Source organism: Pelophylax lessonae (assembly GCF_965119305.1).
Source record: "Pelophylax lessonae genome assembly, chromosome: 10".
In the NCBI taxonomy this organism is placed as follows: Eukaryota; Metazoa; Chordata; class Amphibia; order Anura; family Ranidae; genus Pelophylax; species Pelophylax lessonae.
Window position 1 is genome coordinate 1362128 of NC_138777.1, and position 18988 is coordinate 1381115.

The 18988-nt window shown below is 49.0% G+C and overlaps 1 protein-coding gene and 1 long non-coding RNA gene across 9 annotated transcripts in view; both read left to right on the forward strand.

Annotated features, from left to right (window-relative positions):
• Positions 1-18988, forward strand: part of SOX6 (SRY-box transcription factor 6) — a 548208-nt gene that overhangs the window by 214698 nt on the left and 314522 nt on the right. For 7 of the 8 annotated variants that reach the window (XM_082269784.1, XM_082269783.1, XM_082269788.1 and 4 more), the window contains one exon: positions 15317-15554. The exons of the other annotated variant lie outside the window; for it this stretch is intronic. In XM_082269784.1, coding sequence (XP_082125910.1) covers positions 15317-15554 — 238 coding nt within the window. The remainder of the gene's footprint in view (positions 1-15316; positions 15555-18988) is intronic. 8 annotated transcript variants of the gene reach the window in all.
• LOC309565057 overlaps positions 1-18988 on the forward strand; it is a 654865-nt gene that overhangs the window by 102177 nt on the left and 533700 nt on the right. The gene's annotated exons all lie outside the window — the stretch shown is intronic.

Below are 18988 nucleotides of genomic sequence, written 5' to 3' on the forward strand. Positions count from 1 at the left end.
CGCAGAGGACCCCCGCCAGGTGACATGTCAGGGAGGTGGGGGGCTGGGAACTGTTATTATTTTATTATTCTGCATTGTAATGAGTTTTCCTTTCTGGCTGATAACAATATTTGTATCTTCTAATAGATGTGAGGGGGAGGGGGAATCTGTATTGGAGGTTATTGAAGGATAATGATAATAATAGTTATAATGATTGCTGATGAGCATTAGAGGAAGCAGAGCTCCGGTACTCCCATTATTTCTATATATCTGTAGATCAGAGAGATTCTAGAACATATTGGATCTGTGCCTTTGTAAGATGTGGATGGATTTATCTGTTTATTTTTGGGGAATTTCCCTTTTATTTTCTGTCCTGGTGACACGACAGGAAGTCAGGAGAAATCCCGGAGCAGGTGTCACTGTTGGAAGATTTCCTTTCTATTCCTGTTCAGGTGACAACGGTAACATTCACGGCTTCCTAAGTGGAACTTCCCTTTCCCAATAACTTGCTGCTAGTATTAGTAGATAGGTAGGAAGGGAGATCAGATTTACTTGTTTTACACTTTCCTTTTTTTTTTACATTTCTTCAGTTACTTTTTGGTTTCTTGCATGGGCAAATGATGTCATGCATCCCAGGAGTCTTCGGGAGGGGTGGGGTGGGGATGGGAGGAGGAGGGACATTCTCAGCTCGGCACACCCTCCTACGTGCATGCCTGAACTAAGGGCAGATGAATTCCAGGAAGTAAATGCTACATGAACCATTTGCCCTTACTCAAGATGGCCACAGCTGTTTTTTTCAAAGTGGATGCACAGAGGGGTATAATCCTGCGGTCTGTGCAGGGGTCAGATGTATAAAGTCTGTAGGATGAGCTGTATACAGAGGGGTATAATCCTGCATCCTGTGCAGGGGTCCGATATGCACGGTGTGCAGGATAAGCTGTATATCTGTGCAGGGGTCAGATGTGTACTGTCAGTAGAATGATCTGTATATCTGTGCAGGGTTTGGATGTATGGGAGTCTGTAGGAGGAGCAGTATACACATGGTCGGATGTATACGGTTGGTAGGACGAGGTGTATACACAGGGTTGGATGTATATGATTGGTAGGGCGATCTGTATACACAGGGTCGGATGTATGTGGTTGGTAGGACAAGCTGTATACAAAGGGTCGGATGTATACGGTTGGTAGGACGATCTGTATACACAGGGTCGGATGTATACGGTTGGTAGGATGATCTGTATGCACAGGGTCGGATGTATACGGTTGGTAGGACGATCTGTATACACAGGGTCGGATGTATACAGTTGGTAGGACAATCTGTATACACAGGGTCGGATGTATACGGTTGGTAGGACAAGCTGTATACACAGGGTCGGATGTATGTGGTTGGTAGGACGATCTGTATACACAGGGTTGGATGTATACGGTTGGTAGGACGAAGTGTATACACAGGGTCGGATGTATACGGTTAGTAGGACGAGCTGTATACACAGGGTCGGATGTATGTGGTTGGTAGGACAAGCTGTATACACAGGGTCGGATGTATACGGTTGGTAGGACGAAGTGTATACACAGGGTCGGATGTATGTGGTTGGTAGGACAAGCTGTATACACAGGGTCGGATGTATACGGTTGGTAGGACGAAGTGTATACACAGGGTCGGATGTATACGGTTGGTAGGACAAGCTGTATACAGAGGGTCGGATGTATACGGTTGGTAGGACGATCAGTATACACAGGGTCGGATGTATACGGTTGGTAGGACGAAGTGTATACACAGGGTCGGATGTATGTGGTTGGTAGGACAAGCTGTATACAGTATATGGGGACAGCTATGAGGCTGTTATTGTTTTGTGGCACGCACTTGTGCTGCGGCTATTTATAAGCGCGTCGCACACGGCCTGAAAACTACAGACGCTGCAGAGTGCAGACACAATTAGCTTCCCCCCGAATCTTTATTCTAAATTTGGTGCTGGAAATAGCGAGAGACACAAGACAGAGAGAGAGAGAAGAGAAGAGACTGCTGACATGGGGATACCTGATCCCCCCCTCCATCCCTTTACTATTCACTTTATTACCGCCCCCTGCTTCTGGATCAATCGCACGCACTCGCCGCTCTCTGCACAGCGCCCTCCCTGGAGATCGGCTCTCCGCTATGAAGGAGATGACTCTTCATCCTCTCTGTGCTCCAGAAAATATTCTCTCTTATCTATCTTTTCCTTCTTTCTTGTTGCATCTCAGTGCTGCTGATCTCCTGCAGCCCCTTTGCAGCCACTTCCTGTGTGTGAGAATGGCCTCCATCAGAGGTTCATGTGATTGGTGGCAACAAAGGAGGACAATTAGGGGACCGGGACAGAGCGTTGTCACCCTATAACAGGAAGTGCCTGAAGAAGTACCTCCATGGCGGGATCACCGGGGATATAAATCAAAGCGCACATTGTGATAACGGTCCGGTGATGTGTGGATTGGGGACGCGTTTCTCTTCCTTGTGATAACGGTCCGGTGATGTGTGGATTGGGGACGCGTTTCTCTTCCTTGTGATAACGGTCCGGTGATGTGTGGATTGGGGACGCGTTTCTCTTCCTTGTGATAACGGTCCGGTGATGTGTGGATTGGGGACGCGTTTCTCTTCCTTGTGATAACGGTCCGGTGATGTGTGGATTGGGGACGCGTTTCTCTTCCTCTGTTACAGGAAATCCCAATATTTGGTTCACCAACAATCCAGGATTTATATCCCATTTCATAAAACTGCGCTAAGACTGGGGGCTTCATGGGGGGGGGGGAGGGGCAACGGTAGATTCAAGCGATTGTGTCCAACGATTGGTGATAAAATGCATTCCCGTTACTGCAAGACCAACCAATCCAAAGACTCAATTCACCTCCTAATCGTACCTCACAGAAGCAGGGTCCAATCATTGGGTTATATGCCCTCAGGTGATTGGACACTGGCAAAAAAGCTGCTGGGACTCCCACTCCCAGCAGGGACATCCTCTATATAACCCCTCCCAGGAGGGACATCCTCTATATAACCCCTCCCACTCCCAGGAGGGACATCCTCCATATAACCCCTCCCACTCCCAGCAGGGACATCCTCTATATAACCCCTCCCAGCAGGGACATCCTCTATATAACCCCTCCCACTCCCAGGAGGGACATCCTCCATATAACCCCTCCCACTCCCAGCAGGGACATCCTCTATATAACCCCTCCCACTTCCAGGAGGGACATCCTCTATATAACCCCTCCCACTCCCAGGAGGGACATCCTCTATATAACCCCTCCCACTCCCAGGAGGGACATCCTCTATATAACCCCTCCCACTCCCAGGAGGGACATCCTCTATATAACCCCTCCCACTCCGAGGAGGGAGATCCCCTATTTAATCCCTCCCACACACCCAAGAGGGAGATTCCTTATATAACCCCTCCCACTCCCAGCAGGGACATCCTCTATATAACCCCTCCCACTCCGAGGAGGGAGATCCCCTATTTAATCCCTCCCACACACCCAAGAGGGAGATTCCTTATATAACCCCTCCCACTCCCAGCAGGGACTTCCTCTATATAACCCCTCCCATTCCCAGAAGGGAGATCCCCTATTTAGCCCCTCCAACACTCAGGAGGGAGATTCCTTATATAACCCCTCCCACTCCCAGCAGGGGGATCCTCTATATAACCCCTCCCACTCCCAGAAAGAACATCTATGTAACACCCTCCCTTTTCCCAGCAGGGACTTCCCTTATATAACCCCTCCCACTCCCAGCATGATCATCCCCTAAATGACCCCTTCCATGTCCGGCAGAGATTTCCCCATAAACCCCTTCCACTCTCAACAGGGACAATCCCCTAGATAACCACTCCCAACATGGACACCTCTATATAACCCCTCCCACTGCCAGCATGGACATCCCTATATATCCCCTCCCACTTTCCCACTCCCAAGTCCCTATATAACCCCTCCCACACCCAGCAAGGACTTCCCCATATAACCCCCCCTCCCAATCCCAGCAGGGACCTACCCTATATAACTCCTCCCACACCCAGAAAGAACATCTTCTGTGTAACCCTCTCCCTTTCCTAGCAGGGACTTCCTCTACATAACTCCTCCCACTGTGTATAACCCCTTCCATCTCCAGCAGAGACTTCCCCATATAACCCCTCCCACTCCAAACAGAGACATCCTCTATATAACCCCTCCCACTCCCAGCAGGGACAACCTCTATATAACTCCCACTCCCAGCAGGGTCAATCTCTATATAACTCCTCCCACTCCCAGCAGGGACATCCGCTATATAACTCCTCCCACTCCCAGCAGGGACATCTGCTATATAACTCTTCCCACTCCCAGCAGGGACATCCGCTATATAACTCCTCCCACTCCCAGCAGGGACATCTGCTATATAACTCCTCCCACTCCCAGCAGGGACGTCTGCTATATAACTCCCCCCACTTCCAGCAGGGACATCCTCTGCTAGGCCCCTCCCACAGCTCTGCTCTCTCCTTGTGCTGGGGAACTGGTTCTGTCTCCGCCCCCTCCTGTAGTTTTCTGTAGTGGGTGGAGCCTGTTGGGTCCCTCCCACAGCTCTGCTCTCTCCTTGTGCAGGTTGGCTGGTCTTGTCTCCGCCCCCTCCTGTAGTTTTCTGTAGTGGGTGGAGCCTGTTGGGTCCCTCCCACAGCTCTGCTCTCTCCTTGTGCAGGTTGGCTGGTCTTGTCTCCGCCCCCTCCTGTAGTTTTCTGTAGTGGGTGGAGCCTGTTGGGTCCCTTGCACAGCACTGCTCTCTCCTTGTGCAGGTAAGCTGGTCTTGCTTCCGCCCCCTCCTGTAGTTTTCTGTAGTGGGTGGAGCCTGATGGCACAGTGGTGATGTTGGGTAATATCTGGGTTTGCGAAGGCACTTGTTGGTTTCTGTCCTTTGTGGTTATTGAGGAATATATTGGGATGGAAGTTTTTCTGTTGGGAGTTCAGGTTGGTAATTGTCGGGAATTCATCGCCGTTGTCGGGAATAATATTTTATCCGTCTTATAGGAACGATTTTCTGGACCTCCAATAATGGGCGCTGAGAGGAGATCTGTAGCTGTGGCGCTGTACACAGAGATATTTGGATGTAGCGAACGCTGCAGAAGTCCCCCCCCCCCCACACTGCCAGCGGCCGGTATTACGAAGACGCTGAGATATACAGGAGGGAATTCCTAGATATGGTTGTTGAACGGCTGCCAATGACCACAACGCATGAATTTCAGCTATTTCTCCGGAATTGTTCCGCTCTGCAGCTGCTTTCATTTCTCTTGACAGGTTTGTAAGTTCCCTTCAGACAAGTCGCATCACATCCCATTACCAACACAAACTCCCCGAACCTAATTACCTAACAGGAGCGATACTCTGCGGGGCCTGGTTCTCCCCAAACCTAATTCCCTAACAGGAGCGATACTCTGCGGGGCCTGGTTCTCCGCAAACCTAATTCCCTAACAGGAGCGATATTCTGCGGGGCCTGGTTCTCCCCGAACCTAATTCCCTAACAGGAGTGATATTCTGCGGGGCCTGGTTCTCCCCGAACCTAATTCCCTAACAGGAGTGATATTCTGCGGGGCCTGGTTCTCCCCGAACCTAATTCCCTAACAGGAGGGATACTCTGCGGGGCCTGGTTCTCCCCGAACCTAATTCCCTAACAGGAGGGATACTCTGCGGGGCCTGGTTCTCCCCGAACCTAATTCCCTAACAGGAGCGATATTCTGCTGGGCCTGGTTCTCCACGAACCTAATTCCCTAACAGGAGCGATACTCTGCGGGGCCTGGTTCTCCCCGAACCTAATTCCCTAACAGGAGCGATACTCTGCGGGGCCTGGTTCTCCGCAAACCTAATTCCCTAACAGGAGCGATATTCTGCGGGGCCTGGTTCTCCCCGAACCTAATTCCCTAACAGGAGTGATATTCTGCGGGGCCTGGTTCTCCCCGAACCTAATTCCCTAACAGGAGTGATATTCTGCGGGGCCTGGTTCTCCCCGAACCTAATTCCCTAACAGGAGGGATACTCTGCGGGGCCTGGTTCTCCCCGAACCTAATTCCCTAACAGGAGGGATACTCTGCGGGGCCTGGTTCTCCCCGAACCTAATTCCCTAACAGGAGCGATATTCTGCTGGGCCTGGTTCTCCACGAACCTAATTCCCTAACAGGAGCGATACTCTGCGGGGCCTGGTTCTCCCCGAACCTAATTCCCTAAGAGGAGCGATATTCTGCGGGGGCCTGGTTCTCCCCGAACCTAATTCCCTAACAGGAGCGATATTCTGCGGGGCCTGGTTCTCCGCAAACCTAATTCCCTAAGAGGAGCGATATTCTGCGGGGGCCTGGTTCTCCCCGAACCTAATTCCCTAACAGTAGCGATATTCTGCAGGGCCTGGTTCTCCGCGAACCTAATTCTCTAACGGGAGCGATATTCTGCAGGGCCTGCGCTGCAGCACAACCACCTATTGTTACCACCAATTAAAGGAGCGCTCCGCCTTCTACCAGTTGTTCCTGAACTGGGGACGTGGCCCTGGCCTTGTCTGCGTGTTCTGTGGTGCGGATCGGCAGTTGGCTGAGCAAAATCGCCATCGCTAACGCCGATCGCTCGCTATTGACATAGAGCCAATTTGCATCATCACGCCCTATGTGTGGTAAAATGCAGGATCACCCTGCAGTACGTTGCGTTTGGGGCCACGCGTTGCATTAGAGTTCAGTGCGCTCCACTAGAGAGTCACGCGTTGCACACTGAACTCTAATGCAACGCGTGGCCCTCTAACACAACACACTGAACTCTAATGCCATGCGTTGCGTTAGAGTTCAGGGCGTTGCGTTAGAGGGCCACGCGTTGCGTTAGAGTTCAGTGTGTTGCATTAGAGGGCCACGCGTTGCGTTAGAGTTCAGTGTGTTGCGTTAGGGGACCACACATTGCGTTGGGGTTCAGTGTGTTGCGTTAGAGGACCACGCGTTGCATTAGAGTTCAGTGTGTTGCGTTAGAGGGCCACGCCTTGCGATGGGGTTCAGTGTGTTGCGTTAGGGGACCACACATTGCGTTGGGGTTCAGTGTGTTGCGTTAGAGGACCACGCGTTGCATTAGAGTTCAGTGTGTTGCGTTAGAGGGCCACGCCTTGCGATGGGGTTCAGTGTGTTGTGTTAGAGGGCCTCACGTTGCGTTGGGGTTCAGTGTGTTGCGTTAGAGGGCCACGCGTTGCGTTGGGGTTCAGTGTGTTGCGTTAGAGGGCCACGCATTGCGTTGGGGTTCAGTGTGTTGCGTTAGAGGGCCACGCGTTGCGTTGGGGTTCAGTGTGTTGCGTTAGAGGGCCACGCCTTGCGATGGGGTTCAGTGTGTTGTGTTAGAGGGCCACACGTTGCGTTGGGGTTCAGTGTGTTGCGTTAGAGGGCCACGCGTTGCGTTGGGGTTCAGTGTGTTGCGTTAGAGGGCCACGCATTGCGTTGGGGTTCAGTGTGTTGCGTTAGAGGGCCACGCGTTGCGTTGGGGTTCAGTGTGTTGCGTTAGAGGGCCACGCATTGCGTTGGGGTTCAGTGTGTTGCGTTAGAGGGCCACGCATTGCGTTGGGGTTCAGTGTGTTGCGTTAGAGGGCCACGCATTGCGTTGGGGTTCAGTGTGTTGCGTTAGAGGGCCACGCGTTGCGTTGGGGTTCAGTGTGTTGCGTTAGAGGGCCACGCATTGCGTTGGGGTTCAGTGTGTTGCGTTAGAGGGCCACGCCTTGCATTAGAGTTCAGTATGCTCCGTTAGAGGGCCACGCCTTGCATTAGAGTTCAGTATGCTCCGTTAGAGGGCCACGCATTGCGTTAGAGTTCAGTGTTAGAGGGCGACGCGTTGCGTTGGGGTTCAGTGTGTTGTGTTAGAGGGCGACGCGTTGCATTAGAGTTCAGTGTGTTGTGTTAGAGGGCCACGCACTGCGTTGGGGTTCAGTGTGTTGCGTTAGAGGGCCACGCGTTGCGTTGGGGTTCAGTGTGTTGCGTTAGAGGGCCACGCATTGCGTTGGGGTTCAGTGTGTTGCGTTAGAGGGCCACGCATTGCGTTGGGGTTCAGTGTGTTGCGTTAGAGGGCCACGCGTTGCGTTGGGGTTCAGTGTGTTGCGTTAGAGGGCCACGCATTGCGTTGGGGTTCAGTGTGTTGCGTTAGAGGGCCACGCCTTGCATTAGAGTTCAGTATGCTCCGTTAGAGGGCCACGCATTGCGTTAGAGTTCAGTGTTAGAGGGCGACGCGTTGCGTTGGGGTTCAGTGTGTTGTGTTAGAGGGCGACGCGTTGCATTAGAGTTCAGTGTGTTGTGTTAGAGGGCCACGCATTGCGTTGGGGTTCAGTGTGTTGCGTTAGAGGGCGACGCGTTGCGTTAGAGTTCAGTGTGTTGCGTTAGAGGGCCACGCGTTGCGTTGGGGTTCAGTGTGTTGCGTTAGGGCTCCTTCACAGTAGTGGTTGAGGGGCAGGAAACCCCCCACAGTTGAAGTGTGTTTTTACTGCCCCCCCAGCAGCGGCCAGAGATGTACGCATGCTGCGGCCATGATGCTTTGCTTTGCAGCTGCAGCAGGAGTTTTTACCCCTGTCATTTTTGGTGGTTGTAGCGCCTGCCGAGCGCCCCCCCCCCCCCCCACTCTGCAAGCGGCACACTAGTGCAGAGTTCATGGGAGGTGACACAACTAGTGCTCCCTGAAGAGTGATCCCAACGGGGATCACTATTCAGAAGCCAAACCTTGTGTGAATGAGCCCTTAGAGGGGCGTGCATAGTGATCCCGCCATGGAGGGTCTCCTTTAGGCACTTCCTGTTATCGGGTGACAACACTCTGTCCTCTTCTCCGAGTTGTGCCCCTGGGGTGTCACCCTCATAACACACATGACACAGACAGGGGCCACTGTTGTCACCACCAGGAAGCCCGCCCTGAGAAATGCCATGCAGCAAGCACTGGGGTTCATGGAGACAGGAAGTGGCTGCAAAGAGGCTGCAGGAGATCGGCAGCACAAAGGATGAAAGACAGGAAAAGCGTTTCAGACGTCGGAGTTCCACTTCAACTCCTCGGACACTTTAAAAATATAAATTAGGCTCATTAACCCCGCGTTGTCCGCAGAGTTCTGAGATTTCCGTTGAATATTTGTAAACAAAGCGGAATAAAAATAGAAAAAAGAAAAAAACAGGAAGAAAGAATTTCCAAAACAAAATATTTCAAAAACGTTAAAAAAATGGGATGCGAGTTCCTTCCTTTGTGCCGCCGCCGCCGCCGATGGATTTAATTTGATTCTCGGATAATTAAATTTGCTGATATATTTTTTTTTTCTTTTTCATTAATTGTGAGAAATGTAACATTAGCTGTGAGATCCTCTGTCAGCGCGCTGGGTGGCGGCACGCCGGATTTCATTTGGAAATAATTAATTTTTTTCTTGCACCTGATATTTCTGCACTGTAATATTCATGAAGTCACATTGCCGGATGGAGCTGTGACAGTCTCGTATTGCGGGACCCCCTTTAATCAGCTTTTTATTTGTCTGGTGAAAAGGGTCTCAGAAAGTTAATGATTTGCTAATTTGCCGAGCGGCACTTTGGGCGCCGATCTGTGTATTCTGCAATGAAAGGGATTGATATGAGATGTGAGGTGCAGGATGGGAGCCAATCGTATTCCAGCATTTCCTCCTATTTCCTGATTCACAAATCCTGCAGAATTTGTAGCTGCTGTAACAGGTGAAAACTTCATTCAAGCAGACTCCGCCCTGTGCGCCCTGTACACCCTGTGCGCCCTGTATGCAATGTGTGCCCTGTACCACTGTACACCAGGTGCGCCCTGTATGCCCTGTACGCCCTGTACGCCCTGTACGCCCTGTACACCCTGTATGCCCTGTGCGCCCTGTATGCCCTGTACGCCCTGTATGCCCTGTACACCCTGTATGCCCTGTACGCCCTGTATGCCCTGTACACCCTGTATGCCCTGTACACCCTGTATGCCCTGTACGCCCTGTATGCCCTGTACACCCTGTATGCCCTGTACGCCCTGTATGCCCTGTACACCCTGTATGCCCTGTACGCCCTGTATGCCCTGTACACCCTGTATGCCCTGTACGCCCTGTATGCCCTGTACGCCCTGTATGCCCTGTGTGCCCTGTGCGCCCGCATCCTTCATCGCAGTGTGCGCCCTGTACGCCCTGTGTGCCCTGTGCTCCCTGTATGCCTTGTACACCCTGTATGCCCTGAACACCTGGTATGTCCTGTACGCCCTGTGCGCCCTGTACGCCCTGTGTGCCTTGTACGCCCTGTGCGCCCTGTACACCCTGTGTGCCCTGTATGCCCTGTACGCCCTGTGCGCCCTGTATGCCCTGTATGCCCTGTACGTCCTGTACGCTCTGTGTGCCCTGTATGCCCTGTACGCCCTGTGTGCCCTGTACGCCCTGTGTTCCCTGTGCGCCCTGTATGCCCTGTACGCCCTGTATGCCCTGTACACCCTGTATGCCCTGTACGCCCTGTATGCCCTGTACACCCTGTATGCCCTGTACGCCCTGTATGCCCTGTACACCCTGTATGCCCTGTACGCCCTGTATGCCCTGTACGCCCTGTATGCCCTGTGTGCCCTGTGCGCCCGCATCCTTCATCGCAGTGTGCGCCCTGTACGCCCTGTGTGCCCTGTGCTCCCTGTATGCCTTGTACACCCTGTATGCCCTGAACACCTGGTATGTCCTGTACGCCCTGTGCGCCCTGTACGCCCTGTGTGCCTTGTACGCCCTGTGCGCCCTGTACACCCTGTGTGCCCTGTATGCCCTGTACGCCCTGTGCGCCCTGTATGCCCTGTATGCCCTGTACGTCCTGTACGCTCTGTGTGCCCTGTATGCCCTGTACGCCCTGTGTGCCCTGTACGCCCTGTGTTCCCTGTGCGCCCTGTATGCTCTGTGTGCCCTGTACGCCCTGTGCGCCTTGTATGCCCTGTGCGCCCTGTACACCCTGTGTGCCCTTTATGCCCTGTACGCCCTGTGCGCCCTGTATGCCCTATATGCCCTGTACGTCCTGTGCACTCTGTGTGCCCTGTATGCCCTGTGCGCCCTGTATGCCCTGTGTGCCCTGTACGCCCTGTGTGCGCTGTGTGCCCTGTACACCCTGTGCGCCCTGTATGCCCTGTGTGCCCTGTACGCCCTGTATGCCCTGTATGCCCTGTATGCCCTGTATGCCCTGTACGTCCTGTGCGCTCTGTGTGCCCTGTGTGCCCTGTACGCCCTGTGCGCCCTGTGCGCGCTGTGTGCCCTGTACACCCTGTATGCCCTGTGCGCCCGCATCCTTCACCGCAGATTGTCGCCAAAGGTTTATGCTGTGGTAGTGTAGCCTAAAAAAAGAGAAGTTTGAAGAAGTTTTAAAATTGTCCCCTGACACCCCCTCCCCCACCCTGGAAAATAACGGAACAAACCAAAATGTATATTGTAGTAAATTGTTGGCCAGTTGTTGCTGAAAAGCTACAAAGTTGCTTACTGTGAAAAGCAGAAAATTTGAAAATCAATATCAAAAAAAAAAAAAAAAAATGATAGTCTTGCCTAAATCCTCCATAGGCCTGTGGATGTTAGATGTTCCTATTATTATTAATATTATTTTATTTTGTTGTTTTTATTATTATTTTGTTGCTATTATTATTATTATTATTAATAATACTATTTTATTTTGTTATTATTATTATTATTTTGTTGCTATTAATATTATTATAATTATTTTTATTATTATTACTATTATTTTTGCATAGGTATTATTATTATTTTATTTTATAGTTATTATTATTGTTATTATTAATAATAATTGTAATAATATTATTATAATTATTATTATTTTATTGCTGTTCAGCATTAGCATTATATATTATTTTTATAATTATAATTATTATATTATTATTTTGTTGCTATTAATACTATTAGCATTTTTTTTAATTAATATTATTATTACTATTATTTTATTTTCTTGATAATAATATTATTATCATTTTTGTTATTATTATTATTTTTATATTATTATTATTTTGTTGCTATTAATACTATTATATTTTTTATTATTATTTTTACTATTATTTTATTTTATTGCTAATAACGTTATTATAATTTTTATTATTATTATTATATTTTTAGTATTTTTTTTGCTCTTAATACTATTTTAATTTTTTTATTATTATTACTAATATTTTAATTTTTTGCTAAAATATTATTATTATTTTATTGTACAGTTATTATTATTAATAATAATGCTTTTAATAATAATAATAATAATAGTATAATTATTATTATTTTGTTGCTACTAAGCATTAGCATTATAATTTTTTTTATTTTTAATAGTATTATTATTCATATTATGGATTTGTTGCTATTATTACTATTATACATTTTTTTTTAATGAATAATAATATTATTATTACTATTATTTTATTTTGTTGCTAATAATTTTATTAGAATTTATTATTATTATTATTATTATTATTATGTTTCTATAAATACTATTATATTATTATTATTATTATTATTATTATTATTATTATTAATATTATTACTATTATTTTATTTTGTTGCTAAAATATTATTATAATTTTTATTATTGTTATTATTATTTTAAATATTATTTTGTTGCTATTAATATTTATATAATTTTATTTTGTTATCATTATCATTATTACCATTATTTTATTTTGTTATTGCTAAATATATATTTTTATTGTTATTTTGTTATTATTATAGTAAATATTGCTTCAGGGCCAGCTCACAGCATGAATCTCCCAGGAGCATGCTGTGCGTTGCGATTCACATGCATGTCAGGTGCAATACGAATTCAGCCCAGTCATTTGAATGGGGCTTAAATTGCGGCGGAGCGCACCAAACATCGCGCATGCACTACGCACAACAACCTGATCACATGGTACTACTGCACCGCGGGATCCGGTGCGGGCTCCGCGTTTCCGACCTGCGTTTGGGGTGTGGTTAAGTTAACATTGACACCCGCTGCAGATCGTGGCTGCAGTGTTTTTTGAATGCAGTGCGGGAATTGCGCATGGAATGGGAGTTTCCCTCATCATGTTATGAACTGGCCCTCAGAGAAGGATCAGAGTCGGGGCGCACGCCAGGACAGTGCGGTCGCAGTATGAAATTGGGGGCTTGTTCAGCCCGGGTGCGTTGAGCGATTCATGTTAATGCGAGGACAATGATTTCTGCCCATGCGCCCCGTTCACGCCGCGCTGGTGCGTTAGGGAAACACTCAGGCATGCTGCAATGTTACTCGTGCAGAAAAACGCATTTCAACGCAAATTGGTAAAAATAAAAAAAGGCTGTTGGCGTTCTGACCCGTGAGTCTCGCATTCCTTTAGACCGCCGCGGACATCTGTGCACCGTTGGCGGCCGTCACCTGATGGCCATACGGCAGAAGGCTGGAAATAACGCGTCAGGTTTCGGCGTTTCTTGTCCTCCATCTTGGAATCTGTTCATGTATTAGCGGTAATTTTACTAATGAGTTTTCAGGCGTTAAATAAAACATTTGAACACGCCAACACAGAAACCTGTTTTAAAATTTAAAGTGTTTCTTTTTTTGCCTTTTTTTGAGTCGGTGTTATTAATGCATTGACTGTGAAATAAAGCGCTGTTGTAATCAATAAAATAAGACGAAATCTGCTTTTATGCGTTCCCCTGACAATAAGTATAAGCTGGAAACGCATTGATGTGGAAGAGGATTAATGCAGGAAAATGACATAAATTATTGAAAGGAGGTTTTTTGATTTTTTTTTTTTTTTCAAACCAACAAATTATGATTAATTGAAGAAGTGCGCCGAGAAAAAAACAGAAATTAGGCCTTGCGTTCGCCGGGCTGAAAGTCTTTGATAGTTGTCTGTAGCCGATGTTCTATTAAATACTGATATTAAAGCACAACGTATGGAGGAACGTGTGCGCGGACCGAGGGCGTCTCACGGCACGCCGAGGGTTAATCCATAGAGGTCTGTGTGCTGCTTGTGAAGTCGGCTGTCCAAGATTTCATATGGAGGGCCGAGTGCGAGACGCCCCCCCCCCCCCGCCAGATTCCAGGACTTAAAGGCCCACTCCACCCCAAACCCACATTTTAGTTTTGTGTAATTGCTAACAAGTTAAATCCAGTGGTGAGATCTCCCTCCAGAATTTCTGACTGCCTGCTTGTGGGAGGGGCAGAGACAAACGACTGGGGGAAATCTTCCTAGTGTGGGAGGGGCAGAGACACAAACTACCACAGGAAATCCTATCATTGTGGGAGGGGCAGAGACACAAACTACTGCAGGGAAATCTCACCATTGTGGGAGGGGCAGAGACAAAAACTACTGCAGGAAATATCCTCATTGTGGGAGGGGCAGAGACACAAACTACTGCAGGGAATTATCCCCAGTTTGAGAGGGGCAGAGACAGAAAACTACTGCAGGGAAATCTCCCCATTGTGGGAGGGGCAGAGACACAAACTACTGAAAGGAAAGCTCCCCATTGTGGGAGGGGCCGCGACACAAACTACTGAAAGGAAATCTCACCATTGTGGGAGGGGTGGAGACATAAACAACTGCAGGAAATCTCACCATTGTGGGAGGGGTGGAGACATAAACAACTGCAGGAAATCTCACCATTGTGGGAGGGGCAGAGACACAAACTACTGCAGGAAATATCCTCATTGTGGGAGGGGCAGAGACACAAATTACTACAGGAAATCTCACCATTGTGGGAGGGGCAGAGACACAAACTACTGCAGGGAAATCTCCCCATTGTGGGAGGGGCAGAGACAGAAAACTACTGCAGGGAAATCTCCCCATTGTGGGAGGGGCAGAGACACAAACTACTGCAGGAAATCTCCCCATTGTGGGAGGGGCAGAGACACCAACTACTACAGGAAAGCTCCCCATTGTGGGAGGGGCAGAGACACAAACTACTGCAGGGAAATATCACCATTGTGGGAGGGGCGGAGACACAAACTACTGGAGGAAATCTCACCATTGTGGGAGGGGCAGAGACACCAACTACTACAGGAAAGCTCCCATTGTGGGAGGGGCCGCGACACAAACTACTGAAAGGAAATATCACCATTGTGGGAGGGGCAGAGACACAAACTACCGAAAGGAAATCTCACCATTGTGGGAGGGGCAGAGACACAAACTACTGCAGGAAACCTCCCCATTGTGGGAGGGGCAGATACACAAACTACTGCAGGAAACCTCCCCATTGTGGGAGGGGCAGAGACACAAACTACTGCAGGAAATCTCCCCATTGCATTCCGTAGACACCCTTCCAGCGCTCTGTTTGCCGTGTTGCTGGTGTTTTATATGCCGCTGATTTCCTGCTTGGCCGCACTGACTCCATCTTGTCTTGTCTCGTTTCCAGGAGGATGTCGTCCAAGCCGGCCACCTCTCCGTTCACCTGTAAAGCGGATGGAGAGGAGGAGATGACCGGAGAGCTGGCCTCGCGGGAGAACGATGACAACGATGAAATGCACCACCTCCCCCACCTGCCGCTGCACTCCCTACTACACAACAAACCTCACCCCGAGGAGCTCTCCACCCTCGTCACAAGCATGCAGCCCGACGTTGACTGGGACAGTATGATGTCACAGCATAGAATGGTCAGTCCTGGTGCTCTCTGTCTGTCTGGTGGGTGGGGCTTGGTGGGTGGGAATTCAGCATTCTAATTTAAATAAGCTTGTAGATGCATATAGAGTGCTCAGCCTTCCCGCTTAGGGAACAGACATTCCTATAACACTCCTCCCACCCATCTCTATTCAGTTGGTGATCTGGGAACCCCAGCTTGTGATGATGGAAAGAAGTTCCCAGACACACCCCTTTCAGTCTCCTCCCTGTCTCCCAATCAGATTCAGACCTGCCTTGGAGGTGTGACACTGTTTGGATGGATTTAGGAAGTTGACTGGCTCACTGCCCATGTGAGGAGATCTCTGGAATCTGGCTGGGGGGGGGGGGATACAGAGAAATCAATGAAGAGAACACTGAAGGGGGCGGAGCCTAACGTGATCACAGCTGCAGTGTGTGCTAGACATCCTTGGCAGGTCACTGATTGGTTGACATCCCTGCCAGCGCTCTTTAATCCGTGGTGATTCCGGATGTGATGTGACAGCGCCACAAATTGTGAATGAGAGAATCAACATTCATGTGACGCAAAGATGGCGCATGTTTCAACGCAGCGCTGAAATCACTATCAATCCCTCCCCCTCCTCCACCCTAATCCCAACCAGTAGTTATTGATACATCTTATCAACTGATGATTCACATTATGGGTGCAATTGTTACATTTTATTCATTTTTCGGATTGGATGTATAGATCGGCACAAGCCATTCACGTATCCGGGCCCGCCCTCTGCGCTCCTCTCAGGATACAGACGCAGCTCTCACCCCGTCCGCCGGAGACAAAATAATTCAATCTCGTACCGCATTCAGAGTCCGAAAAGTGACGTCATCTGATGACATCATCCCCACTATGAATCTTCCCACTGACATCGCTGATTGATGGCGATTGGATGTTCTGATTAATGGAGTCCAACAGATGCCACAATCCTGTATTTCATTCCGGATGGAGGAGGGGAGGGGGTGTCAGTCCTGCGATCAGAGTGTCTGTCTGAATCTCACATTTGACACCACACAATGACAGGCTGATCCGCCAACCAATAATACTGTGTACTCAGGTTCCCGGGTCTGTACGCCCGTTGTGCCCATTATGAGGTGTCCCCCCCCCCCCCACACCTCTGTGCTGAGTTCCTGGGTCTGTACACCTGCTGTGCCCATTATGAGGGGTTCCCACCATCCCTGTGCTGAGTCCTGATATTCCTCCACGCCTTTATCCAGGCCTCCTGCCGCCACCTGTCTTTCTCAAGACCCCAAATCTTCCCAACCTCACCCAGAATGTTCTGCACCACCACCTCGACAGGGAGGATTTTACTCCGTAAGGATACCTGGCACCGTGCACTCCACGTGAAATAACGGACTACTAGATTAACTAAAAAAAGTGTTTCCAAATTATAATCCCGGTGAGTCTGGAATGCCCCATACACCCACTCTGCATAACTCATATGGGGGAGGAAGGGTACACTCAGAGCCCTCCCTACCCTCTTGTACATCTCTATATTAAAAGGGCATTGAAGCAGAAATGATCCATGGACTCCACCACTACTCCACACTCTACTCTTGGGCAGCCCCGATCACTCACAGAAAGAAACTTCAGGTTGCCCTTCACATATAGTTTTCCATGGAAAGCGAGCCAAGCCTGATCCCTAAACTTCATTGGGATTCTCTCCAAATTAATCAAATGCAAACCCTCCCCCAAAACCAGGCTTGGGCAATCCCTTAAGGCCAGTGGTTCGCAAAAAAACAGAGCTCATGATCCGCTTCTCAAGAAGTTTCCTTGGAAGAGATCTGATCTCCCCTGCCGTTACTTGCTACTGCCGAAGTATTTTCAAACACGGGGCAACATAAGCCGGGAGCTTATTATGCTTGACCCTCAGGCTTTTCACTTGCCCACCATTTTCCCAGTTTCGCAGAAAGGGCCTAAACCAGGACTGGAAAATACCCACCCAGGAGGTCTCTCTGCCAACATGTTACCCAGGTTGTACTTTACAAACATCAGAGAGAAAAAGACTACAGGGTTGATCATTCCTAGACCACCCTCCCACCTAGGAAGATAAGTCACACTCCTTTTGACAAGGTTTATTCTGTTCCCCCATAACAGCTGGAAGAAACAACTATAGATCCTGGTATAGAGAGACACTGGCAAAACGCAGACAAAACTGACATACAGAAAAATTGGAATCAGGTAACCCTTGATCAGATCAACCTTTTCCCTAAAGGAAAACCGCCAACTTTTCCAGCTCGCCGCCTTGGCATTCTCCAGCCTGTTCACCCAATTTGCATGACCATAGTAACCTGGGCCAAATTCAATGCCTAGAACTCAAATTTATTGTTGGGGCTCCGGGAAGTCATCCGGGAGAACAAAGCTCTCACCTTCCACGCCCATCCAGAAAGCTTCACACTTGTCCTGGTTGACCCTTGAACCAGATGCTTCTGTATGATGATCTGTATGATGTATTATGAGGGTTCCCACCATCCCTTCAGCTGAGTTCCCGGGTCTGTACACCCGCTGTGCCTATTATGAGGGGTTCCTACCATCCCTGTGCTGAGTCCCAGGTCTGTACACCCGCTGTGCCCATTATGAGGGGTTCCCACCATCCCTGTGCTGAGTTCCCAGGTCTGTACACCTGCTGTGCCCATTATGAGGGGTTCACTCCATCCCTGTGCTGAGTTCCTGGGTCTGTACACCCGCTGTGCCCATTATGAGGGGTCCCCACTATCCTTGTGCTGAGTTCCTGGATCTGTACACCCGCTGTGCCCATTATGAGGGGTTCCAACCATCCCTGTGATGAGTTCCCGGGTCTGTATACCCGCTGTGCCCATTATGAGGGGTTCCCACCATCCCTGTGATGAGTTCCCGGGTCTGTATACACGCTGTGCCCATTATAAGGGGTTCCCACCATCCCTGTGCTGAGTTCCCGAGTCTGTACACCCGCTGTGCCCATTATGAGGTGTTTCCACCATCCCTGTGCTGAGTTCCCAGGTCTGGGTGATGATCCACAATGCCAGTCAATCTTTATTACATATCTGCGCTTCAAATAGGTAATATTGTGAACCGACAAGAGATCTTGATCAACAACTTCCCCATTGATGGAGCTCGGGGCACTTCCTTCCAATCAGGCACCTCACAGGACAATGTCCTGACCTCAGGCTCTGCCTATTTCACAGATCAGGTCACTGTGGTGGGCTGTTCGGGGGCCCCTCTGTTGTGTCACACCCTCCAGATATACTTATGACAATTCAATAATTCAAAATTTTACAGTTGTCACCTAAACAGGAAATGAAAGGAAATCTTCTAGTGGGGACACATGTTTGTCTGACTACTAAGAGAGGATTTCCTTTCACAACAGCAAAAAACTGAGAATGTTGCCCTTCCCCACTCCTTATAAAATTACCACAAGTTTACAATGCAATTCTATTGTAT